This window comes from Myotis daubentonii, chromosome 1, assembly GCF_963259705.1.
Source record: "Myotis daubentonii chromosome 1, mMyoDau2.1, whole genome shotgun sequence".
NCBI classification, from domain to species: domain Eukaryota; kingdom Metazoa; phylum Chordata; class Mammalia; order Chiroptera; family Vespertilionidae; genus Myotis; species Myotis daubentonii.
This window is the reverse complement of record NC_081840.1, coordinates 39327776-39355480: the sequence shown is the minus strand read 5'-3', so window position 1 is coordinate 39355480 and position 27705 is coordinate 39327776. Positions and strand designations below refer to the sequence as shown.

General features: G+C 38.7%; 2 protein-coding genes and 1 long non-coding RNA gene across 6 annotated transcripts in view; all 3 read left to right on the top strand.

Annotated features, from left to right (window-relative positions):
* Nucleotides 1–728: 728 nt before the first annotated feature.
* Nucleotides 729–19904, top strand: PSMC6 (proteasome 26S subunit, ATPase 6). Of its 3 annotated transcripts, XM_059695837.1 has the most exons (14): nt 729–883; nt 2129–2208; nt 2302–2341; nt 2589–2641; nt 5475–5542; nt 5770–5884; nt 7741–7828; nt 10207–10268; nt 10357–10480; nt 10942–11003; nt 12265–12385; nt 12783–12863; nt 16558–16629; nt 19416–19904. In XM_059695837.1, exons 1-14 carry the CDS (start codon nt 757–759, stop codon nt 19532–19534), a joined length of 1212 nt encoding a protein of 403 aa, XP_059551820.1. In that variant the 5' UTR covers nt 729–756; the 3' UTR covers nt 19535–19904. The 3 variants fall into 3 exon arrangements, with proteins under 3 accessions (XP_059551820.1, XP_059551827.1, XP_059551837.1); XM_059695844.1 differs by lacking the exon at nt 12783–12863; XM_059695854.1 differs by lacking the exons at nt 10357–10480; nt 10942–11003.
* Nucleotides 12871–16080, top strand: LOC132234662 (uncharacterized). The gene is made up of 2 exons (XR_009452913.1): nt 12871–13098; nt 14370–16080. It is a non-coding gene; the product is annotated as an uncharacterized LOC132234662 (long non-coding RNA).
* A 2248-nt stretch (nt 19905–22152) lies between the features above and the next one.
* STYX (serine/threonine/tyrosine interacting protein) overlaps nt 22153–27705 on the top strand; it is a 44548-nt gene continuing 38995 nt past the window's right edge. Inside the window, exon 1 of one of the 2 annotated variants that reach the window (XM_059695812.1) lies at nt 22153–22554. In XM_059695812.1, coding sequence (XP_059551795.1) covers nt 22498–22554 — 57 coding nt within the window. In that variant the 5' untranslated portion in view covers nt 22153–22497. The remainder of the gene's footprint in view (nt 22555–27705) is intronic. The other variant, XM_059695805.1, reaches the window with a different exon arrangement.

Below are 27705 nucleotides of genomic sequence, written 5' to 3'. Positions count from 1 at the left end.
ATCTGTTCTAAATTAGTTCTCCTTACCTTGCTCTATAACATTACCATGTTTTACTTCCAGCACAGCCTGGCCAGTTTAGATGACTGTGGTACTATGCACCGAGTTGGATTCCCAGCCAGGGCACATACTAGTATACGGGTGTCCCCGTCAGGGCATGCACAGAAGGCAACCGAAGGTAATGGATCGATGTTTCTCTCTCTCATTGATGTTTCTCTCTCTGTCCCTTCCTCTCTAAGCATATCGTTGGGTGAGGATTTAAAAAAAGTATTTACATTACAGTATATAATTTATTACATTCCGAGATTTTTTTTTCATCTCCCCACCAGATTGTGTACCCTTAGAACCTCTTTCATTGAATGAATAAATGAATGAAATAGCCTCCTTCCGTACCTAGAGGTCCTGGATAGTAGGACTGTGTTATACCGATAGGCCATCAAAACTATATAGAGAGATTGCACATTCCCTACTTCACTCTGAACTCAGCTTATTACAAAGTCTTTGTGGTTCCAGGACAGCAGTGATTTAAGGATAGCGAGGTCTCTTGGAATGACCAGAATAACAGCACCCTGCTTTACCCAGCCTGACCAGCAGGGGGCAGTGCGGTCGGAGGCCTCCTTTCAGTGCACGCCTATGTCCTGGAAAGGAGAGCTGGAGTGGGGAGGCGGGGCCAACAGGAAGGGGCGTGGCTTCCCACGAACCCGCCCTCCCAGGGAGGCGGTCCCCGCTCGCCCCGCCCCCACCCCCGCCCGGGCGGCCATGGCCCTTCCCGGCATCCCCTATGAGCGACGGCTTCTCATCATGGCGGACCCTAGAGATAAGGCGCTGCAGGACTACCGCAAGAAACTGCTGGAGCACAAGGAGATCGACGGCCGCCTCAAGGAGTGTGAGTGCACCTCTCTCCGCGCGGCCTCGGGCCTGGGCCCGCTCCGTCTCGGACGCGGCGGAGGCCCTGACGGAGCCGGGCCCCCTGGCCCAGGCGATGGGCAGGCCTCAGGCCAGGGGCAAGGCGCTTTGTCATCGCGCCCCGCGGTTGGGAAGCGGAGCGTCCGCCGGCCGGGACGTGGCCCGGTCTGGTCCCGGGGACAGAAAGAGCATTCCCAGCTCCGAGTTGGGGTGGAAGGGGGCCGGGGGGGCGAGGGGAAGTGGGCCAGGGTGCTGCCCGGCGGGGGTGCAGGGTGGGCAGGGTTGGCGCGGGCCCGGCCCCGAGAGGGAGAGACGGGGCCCAGGGACCTGCTGCAGCAGGAGACGGCGCTCGGGTAGCTGCGTGTTCGTGGCGTGGAAGGCCGGCGAGGGGCTTGAGGGCGAGGCCGCCGTCACAGTACGATCGTCTTTTCCGAGCTTGGAGTGGTACCCCGCCAGGCACACGAGTTTCCCTTAACTCTCGAGCTAAAAGGCCGCTTGTAGGTTTTTAATAGTGCGCCTTCATGCCGTCTACTTCTGCGGAGCACCGAACCTGTTGCCCTTCTTTAAGGTAGAAACCAGAGAGCAGTCATGATAACCCAGTGAGCAGGGGAAGAGGTGCGGGAGGGTCTGACTTGTATCGTTTGGATTTGTAGTGGCAAATCCGGAAGTGTCACAGGGCCAGCATCTCTCTAGAGCAGCGGTTCTCAACCTGGGGGTCGAACGACCCTTTCACAGGGGTCGCCTAGGACCATCGGAAAACACATATATAATTACATATTGTGTTTGTGATTAATCACTGTGCTTTAATTCTGTTCAGTTTGTAACAATGAAAATACATCCTGCATATCAGATATTTACATGACGATTCATAACAGTAGCGAAATCACAGTGATGAAGTAGCAACGAAAATAATTTTATGGTGGGGGGTCACCACAACATGAGGAACTGTATGAAAGGGTCGCGGCATTAGGAAGGTTGAGAACCACTGCTTTAGAGTGTAGCCTAAAATGTATTGCCGATCAAAAAAAAATGATGCTTTCTCTGTAACATTTCATGTTTAAACGTGTCACCTATAAACAGCGTTATTTCTTTTGTGCTTTGATATGTTGGATGTGAAATATATGTAAAATGAAATAGACAAGTAAACTTAAGTAAAGTGAGACTTAGTAACTTAAACCCACTAAGGTTATTTTTAATTAAAAATGTTCAAATTATATGATTTCAGTAAGGGAACAATTAAAAGAACTTACCAAGCAGTATGAAAAGTCTGAAAATGATCTGAAGGCCCTACAAAGTGTTGGGCAGGTAGGTAATGGAGTTTGCGGTGTAAGCGGTGAAGATAATTGCTTTGTTTTTAAGCTGTTGGCTAAAGATAATGCTTTCTTTTTTCTTTCTTAGATTGTGGGTGAAGTACTAAAGCAGTTAACTGAAGAAAAATGTAAGTGGATTACATTGTTAATTAATAAGAAAAAGAGTGGACTCTCCCCACCAACTTTTGAAATGCTTATAATGCTTATTATTCACAATAGTGAAGGTAGATGCTATTCTTGCATAGACTTAATTTTCTTTCAACTATGTATTGTCTTCTTGGAGGACAGAAATAAAACTCAACCTGACATCGATGTGGGTATATTTCATTTTACTTGCTATTTTTTAAATGTTTTCTTTCATTTTCTTTTCTCTAGTCATTGTTAAAGCTACAAATGGACCAAGATATGTTGTGGGTTGTCGTCGACAGGTAACACTCTAAATTTGTATAGTGCTTTATAATTGGCCAAGGTACATTCATAAAAGTTATTTAATTCTTGAGGTAAGCAGGTCAGGTATTACGTCCATAACTCCCAAAAGTGGTTTGTTAGATATAAACTAAAACCATGGGCTTTGATTCCTGGTATTCTCTACTTGCTACTATACTTAGTTGCCTCAGTCAGCTCTACACACTTAGAAATCAAAGACTTTTATTTATTTTTATTGATTTTAGAGTAGAAGGGAGAGTGATAGAGAGATCGAAACATCTATGAGAAAGAAACAACAATCGGCTGCCTCCTGCTCACCCCACAACTGGGGATCAAGCCTGCAACCTGGGCATGTGCCCTGACCAGAAATCAAACTATGACCTCATGGTTCATGGATTGATGCTCAACCACCTAGCAACACTGGCCAGGCAGAAATCAAAGACTTTTAGAACTAGATATATCTCAGATGATTTTATTTTAACATATTTTTTTAAAGGGATTTCAGAGGATTAGATCCTGTCAATTAGCTGTTTTATATTTAAATATTCATGTTACTTACAGACTGTACTACAGCTTAAATTGATTTTGTATGAGTTCATTTAGATTAGAATATAGGCAAATTGAAATAACTTCACATTTCATTTTGCAGTTATCAAAAATGCCAGCAAATGGTTTTGAATCATAATACTAGTAGCCTCTGAATCCAATTTATGTATTATCCTATTCTCTACGAAGTATCCTTCGAGCATACTTATAAATTCATTGGAAGGAGCTTTCTCTGAGTATTTGTCATATCAGGTTTGTTATAAACATTGATTTAACATGGAGTAGGATGGAATTTAACCCAGGGACAAACTCTAATCTGAGAATTTTGCATAGCATATAAATGGAATGACATTTTCCAAATAAAACATATTAGATGCCTAGTCTGACAAAGGATTATCTTCCTTTCAGGGCCCTCTGGATGCCAAAAGTTGACATTTCTGCCCTAGCCAGTATTGGCTCAGTTGGTTGAATGCCATCCCATGGGCCAAAAAGTTGCCAGTTTGGTTCCCAGTCAGGGCACATGCCCGAGCTGTGGGCTCTATCCCCAGTAGGGACATACAGGCGTCAGCTGATCGTTGTTTTTGTCTCCCACATCGATGTTTCTCTCTTCCTTTCCCTTCTTCTCTCTCTAAAAAATCAATAAAAACAAAATAAAATAAGAAAAAAGTTGGCATTTCGAAGATACCAGTATGAGGGCAAGGGAGTTTTTGAAAACTGGAAAATATTGGAAAAGTCAGAGTATATATTTCTTGTAGCTGTTAATGTTGAATTAGCTTCACATTGATCTCATTTTAGCTGTTTTTCAGGTACCTCACTTGTAATTTTTTTCAGTTTAATCTATTGTATTTTGCCTGCTTCTACTTCATTGTAATTGATACTAAATCCTAACCTTAGAGCTCTTTGCAAAATTCTGTGGTAAGTAGTTAGTAATTTGTATGATTCTGAAATTGTATTGGCAAGCAATTTTTTAATCTATGAGAAAGTAACTTTAGCCTGGCTGGTGTGGCTTAGTGGTTGAACATCAGCCTATGAACCAGGAGATTACGGTTCAATTCCCAATCAAGGTACATGCCTGAGTTGTAGGCTCCATTCCCAGTGAGGCGTGTGTAGGAAGCAGCCGATCAGTGATTCTCTCTCGTCATTGATGTTTCTATCTCTCCCTCTCATTTGCTCTCTGAAATCAATAAAAACACTTTTTTTTTAAGTAACTTTATTTATGGAAAGTAACATCCTGAGTGTGAGGTCGAATCTATTGGATAGATACTACCCAATTCTAGCCAAATAAGTTACTCTGCCCAAATATACCAATAAATTGTTTAGTATAGTTCAATCTAGTACAGTGGTCGGCAAACCGCGGCTCGCGAGCCACATGCAGCTCTTTGGCCCCTTGAGTGTGGCTCTTCCACAGAATACCACGTGTGGGCGCGCGTGTACAGTGCGATTGAAACTTCGTGGCCCATGCGCAGAAGTCAGTTTTCGGCCTGGGCCGAAGAAGTGGCGTTAGAAGAAGTGGGGGTATGTTCGCTGAGGTCGACCCCTCAGATTAAGGACGTTTTTAGCAAAGGCCAGCTTAGGAGTACCCTAATTAAGTTAATAACAATGTACCTACCTATAGAGTTTAAATTTAAAAAATTTGGCTCTCAAAAGAAATTTCAATCGTTGTACTGTTGATATTTGGCTTTGTTGACTAATGAGTTTGCCGACCACTGATCTGGTATAATCCAGTTAGCATAGTGTCTGGCATATAGCAAAGGCATGAAATGATGGTGGCTGTTTTGTTTTTAACAGTTTACTAAAAATCTCTAAAGGGGAAACAATGCATTTCCCCCTTTTCTCCTATGATCAAGTAATACATTCTTCCCAAAAGGTATAGGTTTTAAAATAAATCCAATGGGCACACCACTTTCCTTCTCCCAAAATGTTCACTTAACAGATTTCTGTATAAATGCCTTGGTAATCACTGAAGTCACTGTACTACAGTGCCTGAGTGTGAATGAGTAGAACTGTATTAATGAGCCTTTGAAAGTAAAATACTAAAGGCCATTCCTTCTTTAAGAACAAGGTCATTTACATCTCAAACTTTATGTATTGGTGATTTCACATTTCATGCTTAGATTGCACAAAAGGGGCAGATGGAAATAACTTTGAATTATAATGTTTATAGCCTTCTGATGGCATGGTGCTAATGATCTAATATTAGTGTTTTCTCTGCAGGGTAAAAATGATTATTTGGCTTCTACATATTCTCCCCTTTTTAAGAGTTTAACTCCTTTTGTTTTACAAAATTAGCTTGACAAAAGTAAGCTGAAACCAGGAACAAGAGTTGCTTTGGATATGACTACACTAACTATCATGAGGTAAGTTTCTGATTCTAATTAGTTTATTTTCACAGAGGGAAAATTTTGTCCAAAATATGTTTTTAGAGATCACTGAATATTTTGCCATTTCTCCTTTTACTAATTTCTAATTAGTTTAAACATTTTTAAATAAAATCACCAAAATGTGCTTGCATCATTGATACTCTTATCTGTAGGTTGAGAGAAAATTCATTTTAAAAAGAAAAATAATTACCTTGTCATTATAGGTATTTGCCAAGAGAGGTGGATCCATTGGTTTACAACATGTCTCATGAAGACCCTGGGAATGTGTCCTATTCTGAGATTGGAGGGCTATCAGAACAGATTCGGGAATTAAGAGAGGTTGGTAGTGTATGCTTTGTTTCTGAATTTAATAATAAATACTGTTGGTTTTAAGATTCCTGAAGGGAGAAAAGGGATGAAAAATTACTTTGTCCAAATAGTGGTTACTGAATATTATACATTTAATATTCTTGCTGAGAAGAACAGTACTGAATTTCTAGCTGTGAAAATTATATGTGTTTGTTAATGTGGAGATAATTTGATGTTAGAAAAATCCTGCTCTTTTTGACTAAGAATCTATCTTCTATATGTTTATTTTTTATATATATATGTGTATATATATATATATATATATATATGGCTAATATGCAAAGTATCCCTCGGGGTTCAAGTGGGAGTTCGATTGCTCACTATGACGTGTGCTGACCACCAGGGGGTGGCACGGAATGAAGGAAGGCCCCAGCCAGCAGCCAGAAGGCCCTCATAGGCCCTGATCGCCGGCCAGACCTAGGGACCCTACCCGTTGCATGAACTTCGTGCACTAGGCCTCTAGTAATTGATATAATTCAATGCTCATGCCTCTGTGATTTTATTATCACAGTAGGTTATTTGGTCAAAGCACATTTAGATAATGTGTAATATAGTTTTTCCCATACCCTTATTATTGTTAGCTTCCCACCCTTATAGTAGAGTAAGTTACCTGTGCCCTAAATATTTTCTTTTGGTAAAGCTGTTTACTGCTGTTTAAGAAAAATACTGGCTTTAAGGTGGCTTAAATATGGAAGTTTTATATACTTTTTTACTTAGTGGCAGTTGTAACTTACCAAATTCCCCATTTTAGAATTATTTTGTACTAGAGCAGTGATGGCGAACTTATGACACACGTGTCAGAGGTGACACAAGAACTCATTTTTTTGGTTGATTTTTCTTTGTTAAATGGCATTTAAATATATAAAATAAATATCAAAAATATAAATCTTTGTTTTACTAACGTTGCAAATATCAAAAAATTTCTATATGTGACACTGCACCAGAGTTAAGTTAGGGTTTTTCAAAATGCTGACATGCTGAGCTCAAAAGGTTCGCCATCACTGTACTAGAGGCTCAGTGCACAAAATTCATGCACTGGTGGGGTCCCTAGCGGCTGCTGGCTAGGACCTTCCTTCCCCCAGCCGCCTGCCACCCCTGCCCCCTGGTCCAACTCCCAGTCGACCAGGTCGAGGGGGACAATTTGCATATTAGGCTTTGATTATATAGGATTGTATTCCCAAATGCAAAATAGTATATGTCTTTTGATTTTGATGCTTAACTGATTGCTACTGTAGTGAAATTTTTTTTCGTTGAGGTATAACTTACATTAAATAAGATGCATAGATTTAGCCCTAGCTAGTTTGGCTCAGTGAATAGAAAGTCAGCCTGTAGACCAAAGGGTCCCAGGTTTGATTCCAGTCAAGGGCATGTACCTCTGTTGCAGGCTCCACCTAGGCCTGCAGTGCAGGAGGTAACCCAATTGATGTATTTCTCTCTGCCTTTTCCTCTCTCTTCTACTTCCTCTAAAAATCAATGGAAAAATATCCTCAGATGAGTGTTAAAAAAAAATCATAGATTTAAAGTGCACAGTTCAAATGTGTTTGGACAGATTATAAACCTATATAACCATCACTCTAGTCAAGTGTGTGGTTTGTTAAAATAACCACACACTTTAATTAATTAATTTAAAAATATTTAATATTTTTTAGATGTAAGAGATATCTAAGAAAAACCTCTAATATAAATAGTTTTACATAACATGGGATTCTAGATCTATTATGACTTGTGATGTGTATACCTAACTATACTGATATTTTTACTTAAACTATTTGAAAGTACATCAAAATCTTTACCTATGTTTAAGAAACATGCAACTTCTTTTCTAGGTGATAGAATTACCTCTTACAAACCCAGAATTATTCCAACGTGTAGGAATAATACCTCCAAAAGGCTGTTTGCTATATGGACCACCAGGTTGGTATTAATTATGTCCACCTCACGAATGAATGAATCAAGGAATAAAAAAATAAGTTGGAAATTTCATGTGGGCAATTCCGACCTCCACACTGTTGGGAGTAAGGAGAGATAGGAGATGTGTGTCTGCTGTCTCTCAGCATGCTTAGTCCCCTTGGGCCTCATAGGATACACAATTGACCCTGAGCAACATGGTATTGGAGGCGCTGACCACCCCCCCCTCCCGCTCCCCTCCCCACACACACACACACACACACAGTCAAAAATCTGCATATAACTTAAAATCCCTTGGTACCCTCAGGCACTGGTTCTAGGACCCACAGGGACACCAAAATGTGCAGATGCTCAAGTCCCTTACATAAAATGGCATAGATCAACGCATATAGTTGGCCTTCCACGTGTGCAGATTCCCAACTGCAAATGAAAGCAGTATTGGTACTTATTGATAAAAACCCACACATTAGTAGACCTGTGTGGTTCTTAACATGCTCTATAATTCTAGAGCAGTGATGGCGAACCTATGACACGCGTGTCAGAGGTGACACGCGAACTCATTTTTTTGGTTGATTTTTCTTTGTTAAATGGCATTTAAATATATAAAATAAATATAAAAAATGTAAGTCTTTGCCGAAACCGGTTTGGCTCAGTGGATAGAGCGTCGGCCTGCGGACTGAAAGGTCCCAGGTTTGATTCCGGTCAAGGGCATGTGCCTGGGTTGCAGGCACATCCCCAGTGGGAGATGTGCAGGAGGCAGCTAATCGATGTTTCCCTCTCATTGATGTTTCTAACTCTCTATCTCTCTCCCTTCCTCTCTGTAAAAAATCAATAAAATATATTAAAAAAAAATGTAAGTCTTTGTTTTACTATGGTTGCAAATATCAAAAAATTTCTATATGTGACACAGCACCAGAGTTAAGTTAGGATTTTTCAAAATGCTGACACGCTGAGCTCAAAAGGTTCGCCATCACTGTTCTAGTGTATTGTCCTATATGGTTCACAGACCTCTGGGTGTCCCTGAGACACTTGTTGGAAATTTGCAAGGTCAAAACTTAGTTTCATAATGCTAAGATCTTAGTGGCCTTTTTCACTGTGTTGGTGTCTGGGCTGATGGTGCAATTGCAAAGGGTAAAACTGCTCATGTAGCTTGATTCAGTTAAGTCAGTGACACAAAATGGTGCTAGTCAATGTGTTTTTGACTGTTCACACTTGCAGTATTAAAATGCCAGTTTCACTTTAAAATGTCCTTGGTGAAGTAGTAAAAATTATTGTTATTAAATCTTGATACATGAATAATATCTTTATTCTGTGTGATGACATGGAAAATACATATAAAGTACTTCTGCATATTGAATAGGATAGTTAATCTTTTGTGCAATTATTTGAGTTGCTAGCTGAATTAGCTGAAAGGATAATTTTTAGATAGTCTGTGGTTATCAGACTGGTTATTGGTTGTTCAGACTGGTTATTGGTTATCTGGCACATGCTTTTCAAAAGTAAATGAAGTTTGCCTGTCATAAAGAAAACAACTGACACCATTTGTAGCCAGTGATAAAATTTAACCTTTCAAGGGAAAATTAGAGTTTTAAAACCTTACATCTGGCATTATGAGCTTGACAGCTTTCTACTACATACTTAAAAGGATGAATTGGTGATGATATTAACAAATGTGGTCTTTTTAGTATTGTATAATGAAAAATACCAACGTTTTGGAGATTTTCGTAACTCACTGAACGAATAGTTTCTAAATAATCGATACTTGATATGTAATATCATGCATGGGTTAAAGATCCATTTTGTATGCAGAAGAGACCAATGTGTTTTAATGTAACAAGTTTCTATTGTAATCTGTAAATAGGGTTTAATATAGTTTTTTTTTTTTTATTAATCCCCACCCAAGGATATTTCTTCCATTGATATATATATTTTTTTAGAGAGAGTGGGAGAGGGAGAGACAGAGAGAAACATCAATGTGAGAGGGACACAATGACTGGTTGCCTCCTACATGTGTCCCTACCCCAACTGGCCTGGGGATCAAGCTTGCAACTGAGGTATGTCCCTTGACCAGAATTGAACCCGCAACCCTTTAGGCTGCTGGCTGCAGGCCAATGCTCTAACCACTGAGAAACCAGCCAGGGGCTGACATATTTCTAAATTTATTGTATTTGGTGTGCTTAAAATAAAATTACAAGAGATATTTTGAATAAAATTAAAAATTTTAATATTGAAAGTAAAAGTATTATGGAATTTTCACTGAAAATTCTGTTTAGGATTTAGCTTCCATTTTGCAGCATTTACTATCCAAAGGATTACAATCTTAAAAAGCTTTTGAAAGTTTGTTTTACTTTCCATCTAATTAAGACTTCTTTTGCCATTCCTAGGTACAGGAAAAACACTCTTGGCACGAGCTGTTGCTAGCCAGCTAGACTGCAATTTCTTAAAGGTAAAGGGAAGATTCTTTTTTGTAGATGTTGAAATTAAATTTTATTTGAATTATCTTATGTTTACCTTAATGTTTTTTCTTTAACCAGGTTGTATCTAGTTCTATTGTAGACAAGTACATTGGTGAAAGTGCTCGTTTGATCAGAGAAATGTTTAATTATGCCAGAGATCATCAACCATGCATCATTTTTATGGATGAAATAGATGCTATTGGTAAGAGTAACTTGTTTTTTTTCTTTTTATCCTCACCTGAAGAAGGGAGAGATCTATGTTAACATCAATCGGTTGCCTCCTGTTTGCTCCTGGACTGGAAATCAAACCTGCCATCTTTCGGTGTACAGGATGATGCTCCAACCGAGCCACCCAGTCAATGCAAGAGTTACATCTTTAAAAATTTAAACTTTTTTGTAAAGTGTTAGGAAAATTTTTTTAATTTAAAAGAACTTTTTCCCCTTGCCTCTCATTGAAACTTCTATGAAGTAGCAAAATGAATTGGATGTTGACATTGAAAAATAAGAAATGTTATACTAAAATCATTGACTTTGTCAGTATAATTCTTACTACTTAATTTTCACCGTACTGGTTTTAACCCTATTCACTAGTCATATTTTGTCTTAAATGATGTTTATAGAAGAAAAGAGTAACGCATATGAAATTCCATGTCATTTTTTTAGGTGGTCGTCGGTTTTCTGAGGGTACTTCAGCTGATAGAGAGATTCAGAGAACTTTAATGGAGGTAATATTTGGTAAAGGGGTTTTATAAAGAAATCAATGTTTATTGAATAAAGAAGTGAACATTGGATAATTGAAGGTCAAATATGTACAGTTTAAATGAAGAATATACTTAAGAATATACTTAAGCCTTTCTCCACTTAAAAATCTGAAAGTGATAGAAAGATCCTAAATACATTTCCCACTTCTACAAATAGAAGCTAGGTAGCATAGGTAATGCAGTGTCAAATTCTGTCTGAGAATGGGTATTTGAAAATTACTTTTCATAAATTAAACTCATTTGTTCACAAGGTATACAGTATTTTAAAATTATAGAGTCTCTTAGAAACCTTAAATTAAGGTATTTTAAAACAACACTGATACTAGTTTTATTCATTAAATTTATATGTTAGCTAACGTATTTTGTGAAAGAAATAGACATGTGAGGCTAGCTATATTTTTAAAAGTTTGTTGATTGCAGTTAGGTTTTTCAACATGTATGCAAGAAAGCTTTAGGAATAAAAAAATGTTTAGTGTCTCATATTTCTATGTGTAGTAGAGTTATTTGAAAAGATATTTAATGGATTTATTATCAGATTTGTAGGATAATCATTATATCCAGTTGTCATAATGTAAATTTTATGTCAGACACACCGTAAGCACTTTATATGTTAGATTTTATTATTAGTTGTTTTTTTAATTTTATATATTTTATTGATTTTTTACAGAGAGGAAGGGAGAGGGATAGAGAGTTAGAAACATTGATGAGAGAGAAACATCAATCAGCTGCCTCCTGCACACCCCCTACTGGGGATGTGCCCACAACCGAGGTACATACCCTTGACTGGAATCGAACCCGGGACCCTTCAGTCCGTAGGCCGACGCTCTATCCACTGTGCTAAACCAGTCAGGGCTTTATTATTAGTTTTTAATTTTAAAAGTAATTTAAGTGAAAAAAACTTGAACATTGGAAATCAGATCCACATAATTTAGTTCATAATTTTTGACCAGATGGAAACTTCCAGACTTAATAAACTTCCAGACTTAAAACTACCTAATAGCTATAAAAAGATACATAGTGAAATAATCTTGAAACTTGGAAGATGGAAAATATATTCCGTAATATAAGAGAGAAAAAAATTGGGTTCCATGAAATGATGATTTCTAAGATTATCTGTAGGCAATACATTTCATGGTATTAGGCATATAAAAATTGTGCCTGTATATTATTTATGATTGGAATGTTTTGTAAAATCTGTCTATAATTTTTATAAATATATTCTTAGTTACTGAATCAAATGGATGGATTTGATACTCTACATAGAGTTAAAATGATCATGGCTACAAACAGACCAGATACACTGGATCCTGCTTTGCTTCGTCCAGGAAGATTAGATAGAAAAATACGTGAGTTAAGGCTCTTTACTTGCTGTCCATTTCCCTTTGTCTATGCTCAGTTCTCTCACTCTCTCTCTCTCTCTTTTTTAATATATTTTTATTAATTTCAGAGAGGAAGGGAGAAGAAGAGAGAGAGAGGGAAACATCAGTCAATGATGAGAATCATTGATCAGCTGCCTCCTGCACGCCCCCTACTGGGAATTTATCCTGCAACCCAGGCATGTGCCCTTGACTGGAATCTAACCTGGGACCTTCAGTCTGTAGGCTAGTGCTCTATCCACTGAGCCAAACCAACTAGGGCAGTTCTCTTTCTATTATTTTTCCTCACCCCCTACTGTATTTAAAAAACAAAAACAAGCAAACAAAACTGACTGCAAAAGGATTTCTTAAAATTTCTTATTTTCAGATATTGACTTACCAAATGAACAAGCAAGATTAGATATATTGAAAATCCATGCAGGTCCCATTACAAAGCATGGTGAAATAGGTAAGAAAATAACCTATTTTTATATATTATTTATATTTGGTAAATGAAGCAAAAGGCTATTGTATATCATTGGTAGCCTATCAAATATCTAGTTTTAAATTTAGCAAACATAGTGGTCTTAAATTTGGCTAATATTTATTGATCATCTACTGTATGTTAGGAATTGTTTTAAGTGCTGGGGATATAGCTGTGAACAAAACTGACCAATTCCTGCCTTTATAGAACTTACATTCTTGTCAGGAACGATAGATAAAGTGAATAAAATATATAGTGTACTAGATGATGGTAAGTGCTGTGGAGAAAAAAATAAAGCAAAAAAAGGGGACTAGGTAATGCCAGGAGCAGGTATGCATGCATGTGTGGGTGCGTGTGTTTAAATGGAAATGGGGAGGGGGAAGGCCTTACCAAGAGGTTGATTTTTAAGCAATGATCTGCAAATGTGAAGGAGCTAGATAGAAATATTTGGGGGGAAATCATGCAGAGTGAGTAGCAAATAAGAAGACTTTAAAGCAGATGTATGTCTGGAACATTCTAGGGGCAGCAAAGAGGCAAGGTGTCCATGGCAGAGTAAATGGGACATTAGTACTAAGTGAAATCATAGAAGTAATAGGGACCAGATTGTGTAGAGCCTTATTGATGCCATCCTGTAGGAACTTTGACTTTTATTTGTGAAGATATGGATGCCATTGGAGGATTGTAAGCAAAGGAATGATTGTACTTTGTTGTTTTTTAACTTTTTATTGTAGAAAATTAGAAATACATCTAAGTAGAGATAAGAGTATAATGAACTTCTAACCCTAAGTACTCACTCATCCCCCAGCCTCAATAATTATTAACTCTTTACAGATGAAACTTTTCATCTGTAACCTCGCCCACCCCTTAACTTCTCTGGATGTATTTTTAAAATAGAGGTGACAGAATTTGCTAATGAACTGGATGTGGGGTGTGAACTAAAGGGAAGAACCAGGGAAGACCTAGGTTTTTTGCTCACACAACTGAAAAGCTGAAATTACCATCAAATAAAAACATGGGAAGACTGGAAAGATTAGGTTTTAAAGGGAGAATGAGTTTAATTCTGGGTATATTAAATTTGAGATGCCAATTAGATATCCAAATAAAGATATTGATTAGTAATTCTATATGCATCAATAGTTCTTTGGGGGTGGTCTGTGCTGGAGAAACAAATGTGGATAATAGCATAAAAATGATTGTTAAAGTCTTGAGATTAGATCAGATTTCTGAGGAAGTGAATGTGGATAGAGGAGAGCTTCAAAAACTGAGCTAATTCTGACATTAGGAAGTTGAGATCCAGAACCATTAAAGGAGACGGCGAAGGTGTCCCAGAGGCAGGAGTAGAACCAGAAGCTGATGGTGTCCTGAAGATGAGTGAATGGTTAGTAGGAAGAATTAATTCCCTATCAAATGCTGATAGTGGATTAGATAAGAAGAGGTCTGAGAATGGACCTTTGGATTTTTGGAGATCACTGGTGACCTTATCAAAAGCAGTTTCTTTGAGATGGTGGGAATTGGGAATGAAAGCCTACTTCAGATGGGGTTTCAGAGAGATTGGGAGGAGAGACATTGAGTTTAGACATTTCTTTCAAAGAAATCTGTAGGAAAGAGGAGAAGAGAAGTAGAGCTGTATCAGAAATGGAGATGAGGATTTGGGGGAGTTTTCTTTTAAGATACAAGAATTTAATTTTTATGATGATGGGATCTAGGAGAATGAGAAATTAATAGTGCACTTTCCTTGAAGAGAGGTTGGCCCTGTCTATGAATATAGACTTCATTTACAAGAATAGGAGGGAAGGCAGACTATTATAGATGTTTATGATGACAGTTTCTCAAATATGGAAGGAACTTGTAGAATTTTTCTTTTGAATACTTTTATTTTCTAAATGAAATAGGAAGCAAGTTCAGAGTGAAGATTGGAAAGGAATGTTAGAAATTTGAGGACAGAGGACAAATTATAAAATAGTTTTCTATAGATTTGAAAGACTAGACTAGGGTAGAGGCCAGCAAACCATGGCTTGTAGGTCAAATTCTGCCTTCTGTTTTTGTAGAATAACAAAATTAATTTGTAAATAAATTTATATTATAACACAACCATTTATCTTTTGTCTATGATTGCTTTCCCACCATAATAGCAGAAATTAGTAGTTGTTTTTCTTTCTTTAATCCTCACCTAAGGATATGCTTTTGAATTTTAGAGAGAGGAAGAGAGAGAGAGAGAGAGAGAGAGAGAGAGAGAGAGAGAGAGAGAGAGAGAGAGAAGTATCAGTGTGTGAGAGAAAAATCGATGGGTTGCCTCCGATGGGATCAGGCCTGCAAGCCTGCAAACTAGTTATATGCCCTGACTGGGAATCAAACCCATAACCTTTTGGAGTATGGATGACCTCCAACCAACTGAACCACCCAGCCAGGGCAGAAATGAGTAGTTTTGACAGAGACCATATGGCCTGCAAAGCCTTAAAAATATTTACTATCTGGCCCAAATCAGAAAGTATGCTGACCCCTGGACTATGGGAATCTAGTAATTGTACTAAAAGCCCTTTAGAAATTAATGGTCCAGAATAATTACAAATAGTTGATTACTGCCTCTTAATATTTTCATTGCTCATGTGAAAGAATTTTGAGCTGTAAAGATGAGCTGAACTAAAAATGTCAATTTATAGGTTTCCGATACTGAGCTCTTGCTAGGTACCAGATGTTGTGTTAACCTTGGGAATTCCTATTCTCAGGAAGTTTATAATTTGGACCTAAATGAAGCTAATTAATGAATTATCTGTATGATTTCTTTCTTTTTTAAAAATTTTTAAAATTGATTTCAGAGAGGAATGGAGAGGGAGAGAGAGATAGAAACTTCAATGATGAGAGAGAACCATTGATTGGTTGCCTCCTGCATGCCCCTCACTGGGGATTGAGCTCACAGCCTGGGCATGTGCCCCAGCTGGGAATTGAACCGTGACTTCCTGGTTCATTGGTCCAGGCCCATCCACGCTGACTGGGATATCTGTATGATTTCTAATAGAGATTGACATACTCTAGATTGCCTGATAAAGGGTGTCCCATCAGAGTTACTCACATTGTAGCAGTTGTTTCTCTTTCTATTCCATATCAAGTCCATTACTGTTATCAGTTCTTCATTTTAAGTCTGTCATAGAAAGGTTACTTAATAGTCGTTATCATAGATCTGATACCACTTGGAGCCTACACACACACAAAAAACAGAAAAGCTACCGGTGCTTAATTTAGCATTTGAAAATTCCATATGATAAAATTGTATCTGATGACTATTTTTGGTATATTTATATTTGGCTTATGAGATTAAATTCCATTGTTGCTACAGTTGTTTGGTGTCTTGGTTTGTTCAAATTAAATATTTGATTATAGTTTTAATGAGTTATAGCTTGACAGATAATCTGAAGTTCACATGTGTATAACTTTTTTAAAGATGTTTTCAGATATTGAGGATATTTCTTGGTTTTAAAGTTTCAGAAGTATGTTTATTTCTTTTTGGTGTTGGTTTACTTAGAATATAGTTTTTGGTTGTTAGTATTGTGTAATGTTAACAGAGTTGATGCCTAGCTGACCAAATTCAAAGTAGGCTCTTTAGTTTAAATTTTCCATTTATGAGCATAAATCAAAAACATCTTTTTTAAAAAATTAATTTCCAGTGCTTTTTCCTAACCAGATTATGAAGCAATTGTGAAGCTCTCAGATGGTTTTAATGGAGCAGACCTGAGAAATGTTTGTACTGAAGCAGGTATGCTTTGAAAGTATAGTGTTTGCTATTGATTTGATTTAATTTGCTCAAAATGTGTTGAGTTTATCTAAAAGCAGAGCCTGGGCTTCGTAAGGAGTTGGGTGCTTGTTTTTTTTGGGTGGAGGTGGGGGTGGGGAAGAATGATTCCAAGAAGCAGGAGGGAACAGGGCACATGAGATGGGAAAAGGAAATGCTATTATAAGGGTGCACCATTGAGGTAGCTGCTCTAAGGTAGGGAGGGCTGATTTTGATGAGATCCAGAGAAACATACCAGAATGCCATTTAGCATTACCCAGCTGAAATATTGGGAGATTGGCATTTATTTACCAGCTCTCATCCCCCATTGGATGAGATTTGTCCTTGAGAATGTTAACTCTTTTGCACTTGGATGCCTAGGGTAGAGTGTGGAAAGACATGCATGTGATAGAATACTGGTCCCCTGAAGTAAGTCTGAGGCTATACAGAACTGTGCACCCACACCCGTGGCTGAAATGAGACTAGGCCAGCACCAGAGAAATCTCCAAAGTGGATGACATGTTTTCTGATGCTAGTCTGTCAGCTTTGAAAGTTTGATTTATGAATTTTGTGTTCGTACACCTTGTGTAAATGTAATCATTTTAAATATAATTTTCTCTATGGGTTGTGTGATCTTTTTTATTTCTGGTACCAAGTGGCTTTAATACCCCACATAATAGTCAATTAATTTTCGCCCTCCACACAGAATCTGAAAATCAAAAAAATTGATTTCTATGATAAGTGTTACAATGTGTGATTTCCTCTTTTTCCATATCACCTTTGGCCTTATTTTAACATTTCTTATACATTCACACAGTATTTAAAGGCATGGCTTTTCCGTAAGAGTATCTTTGTGGGTATACTGTGACTCTGTATCTGAATCAGAAGATGTTCAAATCTAGAAATTCAGTTTGAATCAGAGTAAATCATGCTCACAAAGACTTAATAATGAACAAAAAATAATATTTAATAGGTAAACTATCATGTGGTTTGAATTACTTGAAGTAATTTATGACATTCTCTTTCCAAAGTCTCCATTGACCAAATTATCAAAAGATTGCTTTAGTTAAAATGGAATCCAAACAAAAGCTCTCATCCCCCATTGGATGAGATTTGTCCTTGGGAATGTCATAATCTTAAAGGCTGATACCATCAAATTATGATGATCTCCATTTTTTCATCATATACAAAAGAATGATTTTTAGCTATTTCCAACAAAGCTTTTAGCTTTTTAATGGTGGAACATTGATATCTGGAGACATATTGAAATTCTTTGGAGTATTTTTGTTAACATATCTTCCTGTAGGTTAAAATACACTATGTTCAGTTATAATTGTCTTTTCCTTTCAAATCCAGAGATTATCATACTTTCTAGATTAGACTACATCTCAGATTCACTCACTTACTAAGCAATGATTTGGATTCACAAGGTTTGGAAAAATAACTTGCCTAATTTAGTTGTAGCCTTCTAGACAAGTTTTAAAACTTCAGTATTAAAAAAAATCAGTTATTTCTGTTCACCTGATTTCTGAAGACAATATAGAGTAGCTATTTTCAAGACTCCTTGTAATTTGAAATCTTGAAAGGGAAGAAGATAGGAAGTAACCCTTGAAATCTTCTATTCAACCCACTCATTTTATATGAGTGAAAATTCAATATAAGCAGATCCTCAATGAAAATATTAGTAGGATTCATTTAATTAGTAAATAGGGATACCTTATTGGCTTTAGCTTATGAAATTAGGATCCTCTCTAACCTGGGATCCATGATACAACTACATAATGTTAAAAAGAAAAAATACAAACAAAAAACTTTTACTCCTTTGTCAGTTATTTGACAAGTAACGTGTCAAAAACTTGAAGGAAAAAAATTGAATTACAATACTTGGATGGGGAAGTTATAATATCAATCAATTTGTATATAATTAAGGTAATTTTAATGCATGAATAATGGCATTGAGTTATGTTAAAGCGTACTGTTCACTTTCTAAAAATTCCTGTTCTCTAATCTTTTGATTATTAACAAGTCAAGGCTATCAGAATTACTGGAGGTGTTTTGTGTTTTCCCAAACCATACATGGGTTACTTCCTTCTAAGGAATTGCTACTTGTAGAGTTAAGAAACTGATGCTTAAAATGTGTATGTTTTGTTTATACTTGGATTTTGTTTTGTTTTTTCAAGATGCCATTGGATACAGGGGTTGTGTGATTTAGATTTTAAATATTCAGATAATTATCTTGTTTTCTAGCTTTTGATTTGGAAAATAATGTTCATGATAGCTGGAAAGTCATTGAACAGTGATAGTGATTTTTAACAGATCAGAACTGCTGATTCAGAAGTAGTAAATCTACGCTCCTTCAACTTTACTAGTACTCCATAGAATTACATTATTTAGTTTCCTTATAATAAAGTAGAGACCCAGTGCACGAAATTCGAGCATGGGTAGGGTCCCTGGTTGGCGATCAGGGCCAATCTGCAGGGCAACTGGTGGGACCATCAGGGGGCCCCTGCTGGCACCCGCTTTGGCCGGCCTGGTGCTCCTGCTTGCCAGCCCCACTGCTGCGCAGGTCGCCTCCCTCTGTGGAGGGGCCTGTGGGCTGGGGGGCAGCTCCTGCGTTGAGCATCAGCCCCCTGGTGGTCAGTGCATGTCATAGTGACTGATCATTCTGCTGGTAGTTCCCTGTTGGTCGATTTGCATATTAAGCTTTTATTATATAGGATAGGATAATTCACATATTATACAAAGCAATCACATTATTTTATTTTCCACAGGTATGTTTGCAATTCGTGCTGATCATGATTTTGTAGTACAGGAAGACTTCATGAAAGCAGTCAGAAAAGTGGCTGATTCTAAGAAGCTAGAGTCAAAATTAGACTACAAACCTGTGTAATTTACTGTGAGGATTTTGATGGCTGCATGAAAGACATTGGCTTAATGTAAAAATAAAGTTAAGGAAAATAATGTATGTATTGGCAATGATCTCATTAAAAGTCATGAATAAAAACATATATGAATAACAAAAATTAGTAACTCAGTATTTGTACTTTAAGATTGGTACAGAAGAAATTTGTATGTTTGTTAATGTTGCATTTATTGCAGCAGAAGTTATAAGTGTGTTGTAACTTTTCATATTTGTTGTGTGAGCATTTTATAAAACATTGAAAATGGTTTGAAATAGTAGTACATTTCTATGACTTACTTTATATCGTTTGTTTTCCTCATCCTAAAAAGTTGAATAAAATCTGTTTGATTCAGTTCTACATATATTCTTGTCTTTTGTAAGAGTACATTTATTATAGTCCTTAAGGTTCTTTATTTAGTAAGTAAACTATTTAATAACCAAGATGAAGTTGTATTTAGGTTAGGGGTGGGGAACCTTTTTTTGCCAAGGGGTCATTTGGATATTTAAAACATCATTCCCAGGCCATACAAAATTATCAACTTAAAAATTAGTTGCTAATTTGGTCAAACATTTAATTAAATCATCCCTAATGCCTTGGCAAGGCCAGACCAAATAAGGCCGGCGTTCCCCACCCCTGATTTAGATTGTTGGCTTTTTAATTTTATTTCAAAACGGTACCCACACTGTTTTCATAACAGCATCTTTCTGTGTTTTCATGTCTATATACCTCCTTTCAGAAAGTCTTTAATTTTCACCTACTGTAACTAGGCTGTATAATAGTTAATTGAAATAGTACAAGCACATCCATAACCTTTTAGATTATAATTGAAAGTAATATTTGCTAATAAACATTACTTGGTTTTTGGTTTTCTTAGGTTATATGAGATGATAGTTTCCTTTTTGAGAATGTCACAGTCTGGGCCCTCTTCCCAGAAAAGTTGGCACATAAGTATACATAATTTTGCACATAAGATTTATTATTTCCCAAGTTCACCCATGGACTCTATAGGTGTCTATGGATACCAGGCTGAGTGTCTGATGTAGGGGATGTTGATGTCAGAAATGTTTGAAACAAAAGTTCTGTTACCTATACGCAGTTCTTTCTCACATCATGTGGCAGTTAAAGATTTAACGTTACAATCGGAAATTATCATTGGGCATCAATTAAGATGATCTTATTAAAGGTGTTAAAAAAAAAGAAACTTGGCTAGAGTTTCATAAACACTAAAAAACAAACATTATATGACCTGGGTAATTAATTATACGATCATTCTTCAAAATAAAAACTTACTAACCTGGCCAGGGTGGCAAAGTGTTCAGAGCTTTGGCTCGGGCACCAAAAAGTCTGGGGTTTGATTACCGGTGAAGGACAGGTACCTGGATTGTAGGTTCAATCCTAGCTAGTTGGGCGAGTTTTGAGAGGCAACCACTGGATGTGTCTCATGTTTCTCTCTCTCTCTCCCCCTTCCTTCCCTTCCACTCTAAAAATCAATGGAAAAATTATCCTCTGGTGAGGATTAATACACACAAACACAAAATTAGTGTATTGTATGCTTTTTTATAACTTTAAAAGAGAAAACAGATTAAATAGTAGAAAAAATGGATTGCTGAAGCTAGCCACCTAAAAAACTATTGAACAGTTCCATTTCTGTCTGTATGTTGACTGTGTTTCATAAATATGACAATATGAAAAGTAATAGGATATTTGTGTTGGAGGGTCTAGGTCAAATACCCATGTGATTCTCTTTATCCATTGTAATTTGCAATTTAATTAATAAATGACTTGCTTTTTTACTTTGGTGGTGGTGGTTTTTTCAGGAATCAGTTTGGTATACAAACCTTAAATATTTAAAGTGTAGGTTCTTCTACGCTTGATTTTCCTCATCTGTTTAAATACAAAAAGGATAACAGTATCTCCCTAGGTCCAGAGAGAACATCATATACCTAATCTTTATTAACAATATAGTATTTACTCTGAGTCCTTTTTAAAAGATACTGAAAGCCATGTAGTTCATCACCATTTGAAATATTCATACCCTTCAAGTTAAAGGGAGAGACCTTTCTTCAGTATTATGTACAATTTACTGAGTTATCCATTCCATTTCTATTTCTTAGGACTTTTTTCTATTTGCCATTTCTTGAGATTTCCTAGTTGTCTTATACCGAAGCCCACCATTTCAGTTTGCTTAAGAGTGATGGGTGTTTCATTTTTTGAGGAGCATACTTTTAAGATGAACGCTTCACTCATCACTCTTGGTTATAACCTCACCACAGATTGCGCAGGATTCTGAGAAGGGAGAAACCATGGTTTTCCTTTCGGATCCCAGCTACTGGTGGCTGGGATGTACTGCCCATTCTTAGACCAAGGAAGAGGTTTGCGTCTGTGTGGAAGGGCCGAGCTGGTGGATTGCCCACTGCCTTTCCCAGGACCTTCAGGCCTTCCCTCCCTCCCGCCGCAGCCCCGCCTCCCACCCCGGTGAGCTCCGCACGGGCCCTCCGAGGCGCCGCCCCCTGCGGCTGCGCCGTCGCGAGGGGGCGGGGCGGCGGCGCGCTGACACCTGGCGGCCGCGGGGGGCGGGCCGAAGGCGAGCGTGGGCTGGGATTGGCTGGGCGGAGCGGGGAGGGCCGGAGGAAAAGGGAAGACGGTTGTGGGGCTCGTGGTAGTACCCCAGTCTGGGCCGCCTGCGGGGCGCGGGGACTCCGGGGGAGGGAGACCGCAACAGCATGGCGGCCGGGTATGAGCCGCCCCACCCGCCTCTGCCCCTCTGTCGCCGCCGCCGCCGCCGGAGCCGCCGGGACCCTCTGGTCTGCGTGTGTCAGTTGTAAGGCCGCCGCCGCCCGCCAGCCCTCGGTCCGCCGGCCCTCCTTCCTCTACCGCCGCTGCCGGCCCGACGGTCGGGCTGGCGAATCACTCTACTCCCACCCCACCCACCAGTCCGCCGGCCGGGATCATGGAGGACGTGAAGCTGGAGTTTCCCTCGCTCCCGCAGGGCAAAGACGACGCCGAGGTGAGTCTGCCCCTGGCCGCCACGCACAGGCCGAGGGGAATCCCAGGCCCCAGCCGTGGGAGCCTTCGAGGCTGCCGGAGCCCGGTTGCCTCTTGACGTCCCGGGTCTCAGGCAGGCGCCTCCCGCTCGGGGGCGGTGGCACTTTCCCCGGCTCAGGTCCTGCCCTCCGTAGGCGCCGGCCGACGGGTTGGGTCCGGGGTCATTAATTTCACGAGATGGGCAGAAGCCGTCTCCCCAGCCCAAGTCAGCGTCGAGGAAAAGCAATGCGAGGGAAACGTTGCTTTTACTCTCCATCTGAGGGATGGCTTTGGCGTCACAGACTTCACCTGTGGGACACATGCCCCTGCCCCACGTGCGGACTAGATACGGGGGCTGACGTTCAAAATGCTCCTTTGCAGAAGTTTCCCAAAGTAGTTGTTTTTGTTTGTTTTGAGGCAAAGCTACAAAGCTGGCTTATTCGAGTCTGACAACTTAAATCAGAAACCTTGCCCTTTGGAGGGAAGTTCGTAATAAAATTCTTATATAGCTTGGCTTCCTGATTTCTACTTTGGAGTTCTTTTTATAACCCACTTTAACTTTTTCCCCCGTCTAACTTTTGTATTGAGTTTTGTGTTGCTGGGTTTTTTTTTTTTTCGTGTCTTTTTTTTTTTTTTTTTATCCCATCTACTCCTTACTTCAAGTGTATTGCAGAATATTAAATTAGAATTTTCTGAACTTTAAATTAGTAACAGACAAGGCATGCGTTAGCACGATCAAGAAAGAAAGAAATCTAACATTTCTAGTTTTAAATATCTTAAAAGTAATTGGAAAACGCTCTATTTTTAAGAGACCATTCAGTTTATACCAAATATTCATTCTATTGAATATCTTCATTTGGGGTTCACATTTTTTTGTTTGGAGGGATCTTTTGCTTGTGGTAGTGATCCTTGAGATTTGCATATGTTTTCAGAATAGATTCTTTTTTACATTTTTATTGATTTGAGAGAGAGAGAAAAGGGAAAGAGAGAGAGAGAGAGAAACATCAATTTGTGGTTTCATCTACTTATGCATTCACTGGTTGGTTTATTATATGTGCCCTGATCAGGGATCAAACCCACAACCTTGGGGTATGGGGAGGACACTCTAACCAACTAAGCTACCTGGCCAGGGCCAGAGTAGACTCAAATAGGAAAAAAAAAAAAGTTGAATTTATGTTTAAAAGTGAATTTAACTTTTTTCTTTGTTTAATATGGAATAGTGTAAATGAGGAGTATGTTTTTATATCTTCATAAGTACTCAGTCATTTCAGCACTGGAAGCAAACTTAGGAATAATGTAGAGCATCTGCAATTTTCAGGTAAAGATATTGCAGTTTACTGAGAATAAGTCCATGGTAACAGAGTAGCACAAGACAGTGAGGACCTCAATTCTTCCCTGCTCTAATCCTAAAATTCCCAGTTTAAAATGTTTACAGATTTTAATTTACTCTTTTATTGTGTATATAATATGTGTTATCCCTGCAAAAATTATAAAATCTTACTGAAAGTATAGCTTTCTTGTTCTCTGTGTGGGACAGAAGTAATGTTTAAAGTCTAGTAGATAATGATAACAGATACTACCTACTGAAAGCCAGTTAATTCCTTATTTCATAACATTAGATGTTTCTTCTCTTTTTGTTGCAAAATCAGTCTAGCTTAAGCAAAAAGACATGAAGTAACTGAATCCAGAAAGTTAGAGGTGCAGCTAATCTTAGGGTCCTGATAGACAGTATTATAGTGCATCAGAGCCGCCACTGCCTCTCATCAGTGCTTGTCCCTACTTTCTCAGTGTCTCTGCTTTTCCTTGGGCTCTTTCACTAGCATGGCGTTTGGCCATCGACTTCTCCGGGGCCTACACATTGAGGAATAAAAGCACTTTTCTCCAAGCTTCAGTGTTTAAAATCTAGAGGACTGGCCCAGCTTGGGTCATGTGCCCATCCTTGGGATCAGTCACTACAGCCAGGAAGTGGTAAATATAATGAAGGGCCCAGGCTAGGTCATGTACCTGCTTCCTTGGCTAGGATAGTGAAGTTCATCACTGGGACATTTCCACCAAAGATGGAGAGTGCTTTTGGGGCAGACAAAACTTTAAATACCCATTAAATAGGGTGTGTAGTTACTCATGCTAAACTGATAAACTAATTTCCACCGAGATATGTGAAGTGTCAAATGGTTTTAAATGTAGTTAGCATGACCAGCCAGCATAGTGTCTTCCACATAGGAGCACTACATGAAAACTAAAGTACAATCCAAATCTTGCTTTAGTAAAATGGAATTCAAGTAAAGCAAGAATACTCTTAATGATGGATGTGATCAAGCTGTGATAGCTTGATGATCCTATCATCTCTTTAAGAACATGACTTCCAAGTTTCTTGACATGCTGGTCAGGGCATTCTTTATAGGTCAGTGCTTGTGATACCAGTCCAAAGTGCCCCAAAGCTTTGAAAGGCAAGACTAAGCAGGAGCTGTTATCCTGAAGGTCACAGAAACAACGCAGGCTTGAACAAGATGGAGTCAGAGGCAAAGCATTTCACTTTTACATGAGCAAAAATTTAGCTGTGTTCAAATCAGTTTGCACTCCTTTGTTTAAAAACACTGTGATTTCCCGTTGTTTTGAGGATGAAGTTAAACCTGTAACATCATCTGGAGGGTCCAGTGTATTCTTGAATCTGCCTACCTCTCTAACCTCATTATGAGCTATTCCTCCTCTTGCTCCCTTCTTTGTATGCCCTAGTTATATTCACCTTTTCTCAGTTCCTGTAATGCTTGAATTCCTCCCCTCTCGCCCCACCCTCCCCCAATTAAGTACCTTTGCATTTACTGTGTTCCTCTGCATGGCTGTCAGCACTTTCCTTGCACTCAACTAGTTAACTATAGGCATGCATTGCATAATGACATTTCCATCAACTTTTTTAGTTTTTATAAGCAGAATGAAGATGGAACGAAGAAATTAAAAGTGAATTATTTCAGGCTAGGACACCTTCCTCTAAAGGGGTGGGGGTCTTTTCAGACAGATAAGAAATTCCAGATGGCCCAGCCAGCATGCCTCAGTGGTTGAGCGACGACTTATGAACCAGGAGATCAAGGTTAGATTCCTGGTCAGGGCACATGCTCGGGTTGCGGACTCGATCCCCAGGTTCTATTTCTCTTTCCCTCTCTGAAATAAATAAAAATATATTTTAAAAAAATCAATTCCAGACTGCTTAAGATTATGATTCTGGAAGAGGCTGAAACTGCGTTTAGAATCGGGTATTAGCCATTGTCCATTGTTTCTCGTTGGATAGAGCGGTAGCCTGAGCACAGAAGGTTCGCGGATTTGATACTGAGCCCCAGTTAGGGTACGTGCTGGAGGCAACCAGTCAATGATTTTCTCTCACATTGATGTTTCTCTCTTTCTTTCTCATTTTCCTACCTCCCTTCCACTCTTTCTAAAAGTCAATGGAAAAAGGTATCCTCTGATGAGGATTAACAAAAACACAAAAAAGAATCAGGTAGTCAATCTAGGTTTGGTATCATTGGCTTTCATCAAGAGTGATACCATTTAGGGCCTGTGGTTTTCTGTTTAACAGTTTTGATGATAGAATCTTTCTTACTTGTGGCAAGATTATAGTAGTTTTTTAGATGTGAGGAAGAAAAATAAATTTTACAGTGTTAATTTTTTAAACAAATTGGTTGCATAGTTAGGACTGTTGGTTTTATAATTCAAAAATTAATCTATTTTCAGGTAGAAAGTGAAATATAATTTACTCTAATTGTAGGTTAGCAACTTAAATGTTATCTTTTTCTTTATCTTTTTTAAATATTTTTTATTGATTTCAGAGAGGAAGGGAGAGGGAGAGAGATGGAAACCTCAATGATGAGAGAGAATCATCAATCGGATGCCTCCTGCATGCCTCCCTACTGGGAATCCAGCCTGAAACCCAGGCATGAGCCCTGACCAGGAATAGAACTGTGACCTCCTTGTTCATGGGTCAGTGCTCAACCACCGAGCCACATCGGCTGGGCCCTTTATCTTTTGATTCCCTTAGTACAGTGGTCGCCAAACTCATTAGTCAACAGAGCCAAATATCAACAGTACAACAATTGAAATTTCTTTTGAGAGCCAATTTTTTTAAACTTAAACTATATAGGTAGGTACATTGTTATTAACTTAATTAGGGTACTCCTAAGCTGACCTTTACTAAAAACGTCCTCAATCTGAGGGGTCGACCTCAGCGAAGTACCCCCACTTCTTCTAACGCCACTTCTTCAAAATAGACTCGCCCAGGCCGAAAACAGACTTCTGCGCATGGGCCACGAAGTTTCAATCGCACTGTACGTGCGCGCCCACACGTGGTATTTTGTGGAAGAGCCACCCTCAAGGGGCCAAAGAGCTGCATGTGGCTCGCGAGCCGTGGTTTACCGACCACTGCCTTAGTACAACATCAAAAATAGGACTTACTTAATAGCACTGACTTGAGCATCCCTTTCCTAGTACCTTTACATTTAGTGGTGCTTTTGTAACCTGACTTAGAGTAAAATTACCTAAGGAACTTTTTAAAAATAGCCATGCCTAGACCCACCATCATCTATTCTGATTTAATTCGTCTGAGATGGAGCCAGATAATTCTAACGAAGGTGGGCAGGTTTAAGAAAAATTGATATAGAAGCATTTTACTTGAATGCCTCTCTGTCTTCCCATATTCTCCCAACCCTTTTGTTTTTGAGTGAACATCTTTAGTCCTTTGTTTTTGGCAAAGTTTGAGCAAGGGATGGCAACTAAAGGATCGGGCTTATTCTCAAAGAGGACTACATTTTTGGGAGGAGACTGTAATACTAATTTATGGTTTCTGAAACGTCCCAGATCAGATATAGAATTCTGATCATTCTTTTCTCCCCAAGTTGTTCCCGACCTATGTAATATTTGTAATCTATCTTGGCATTTCTAAAAATTATGTGTTTTTATCTACCTGATAGTAAGAATTAAGTTTTTATTTACCTTAATGGTTATAGCCTATATTCTTTGGTTCATATATATTCTTTGGTTTATTTATTTTTAAACATATTTTTACTGATTCCAGAGAGAGTTAAAAACATCAGTGATGAGAGAGAATCATTGATCAGCTAGCTGCTCATCCTACTGGGATGAGCCTGCA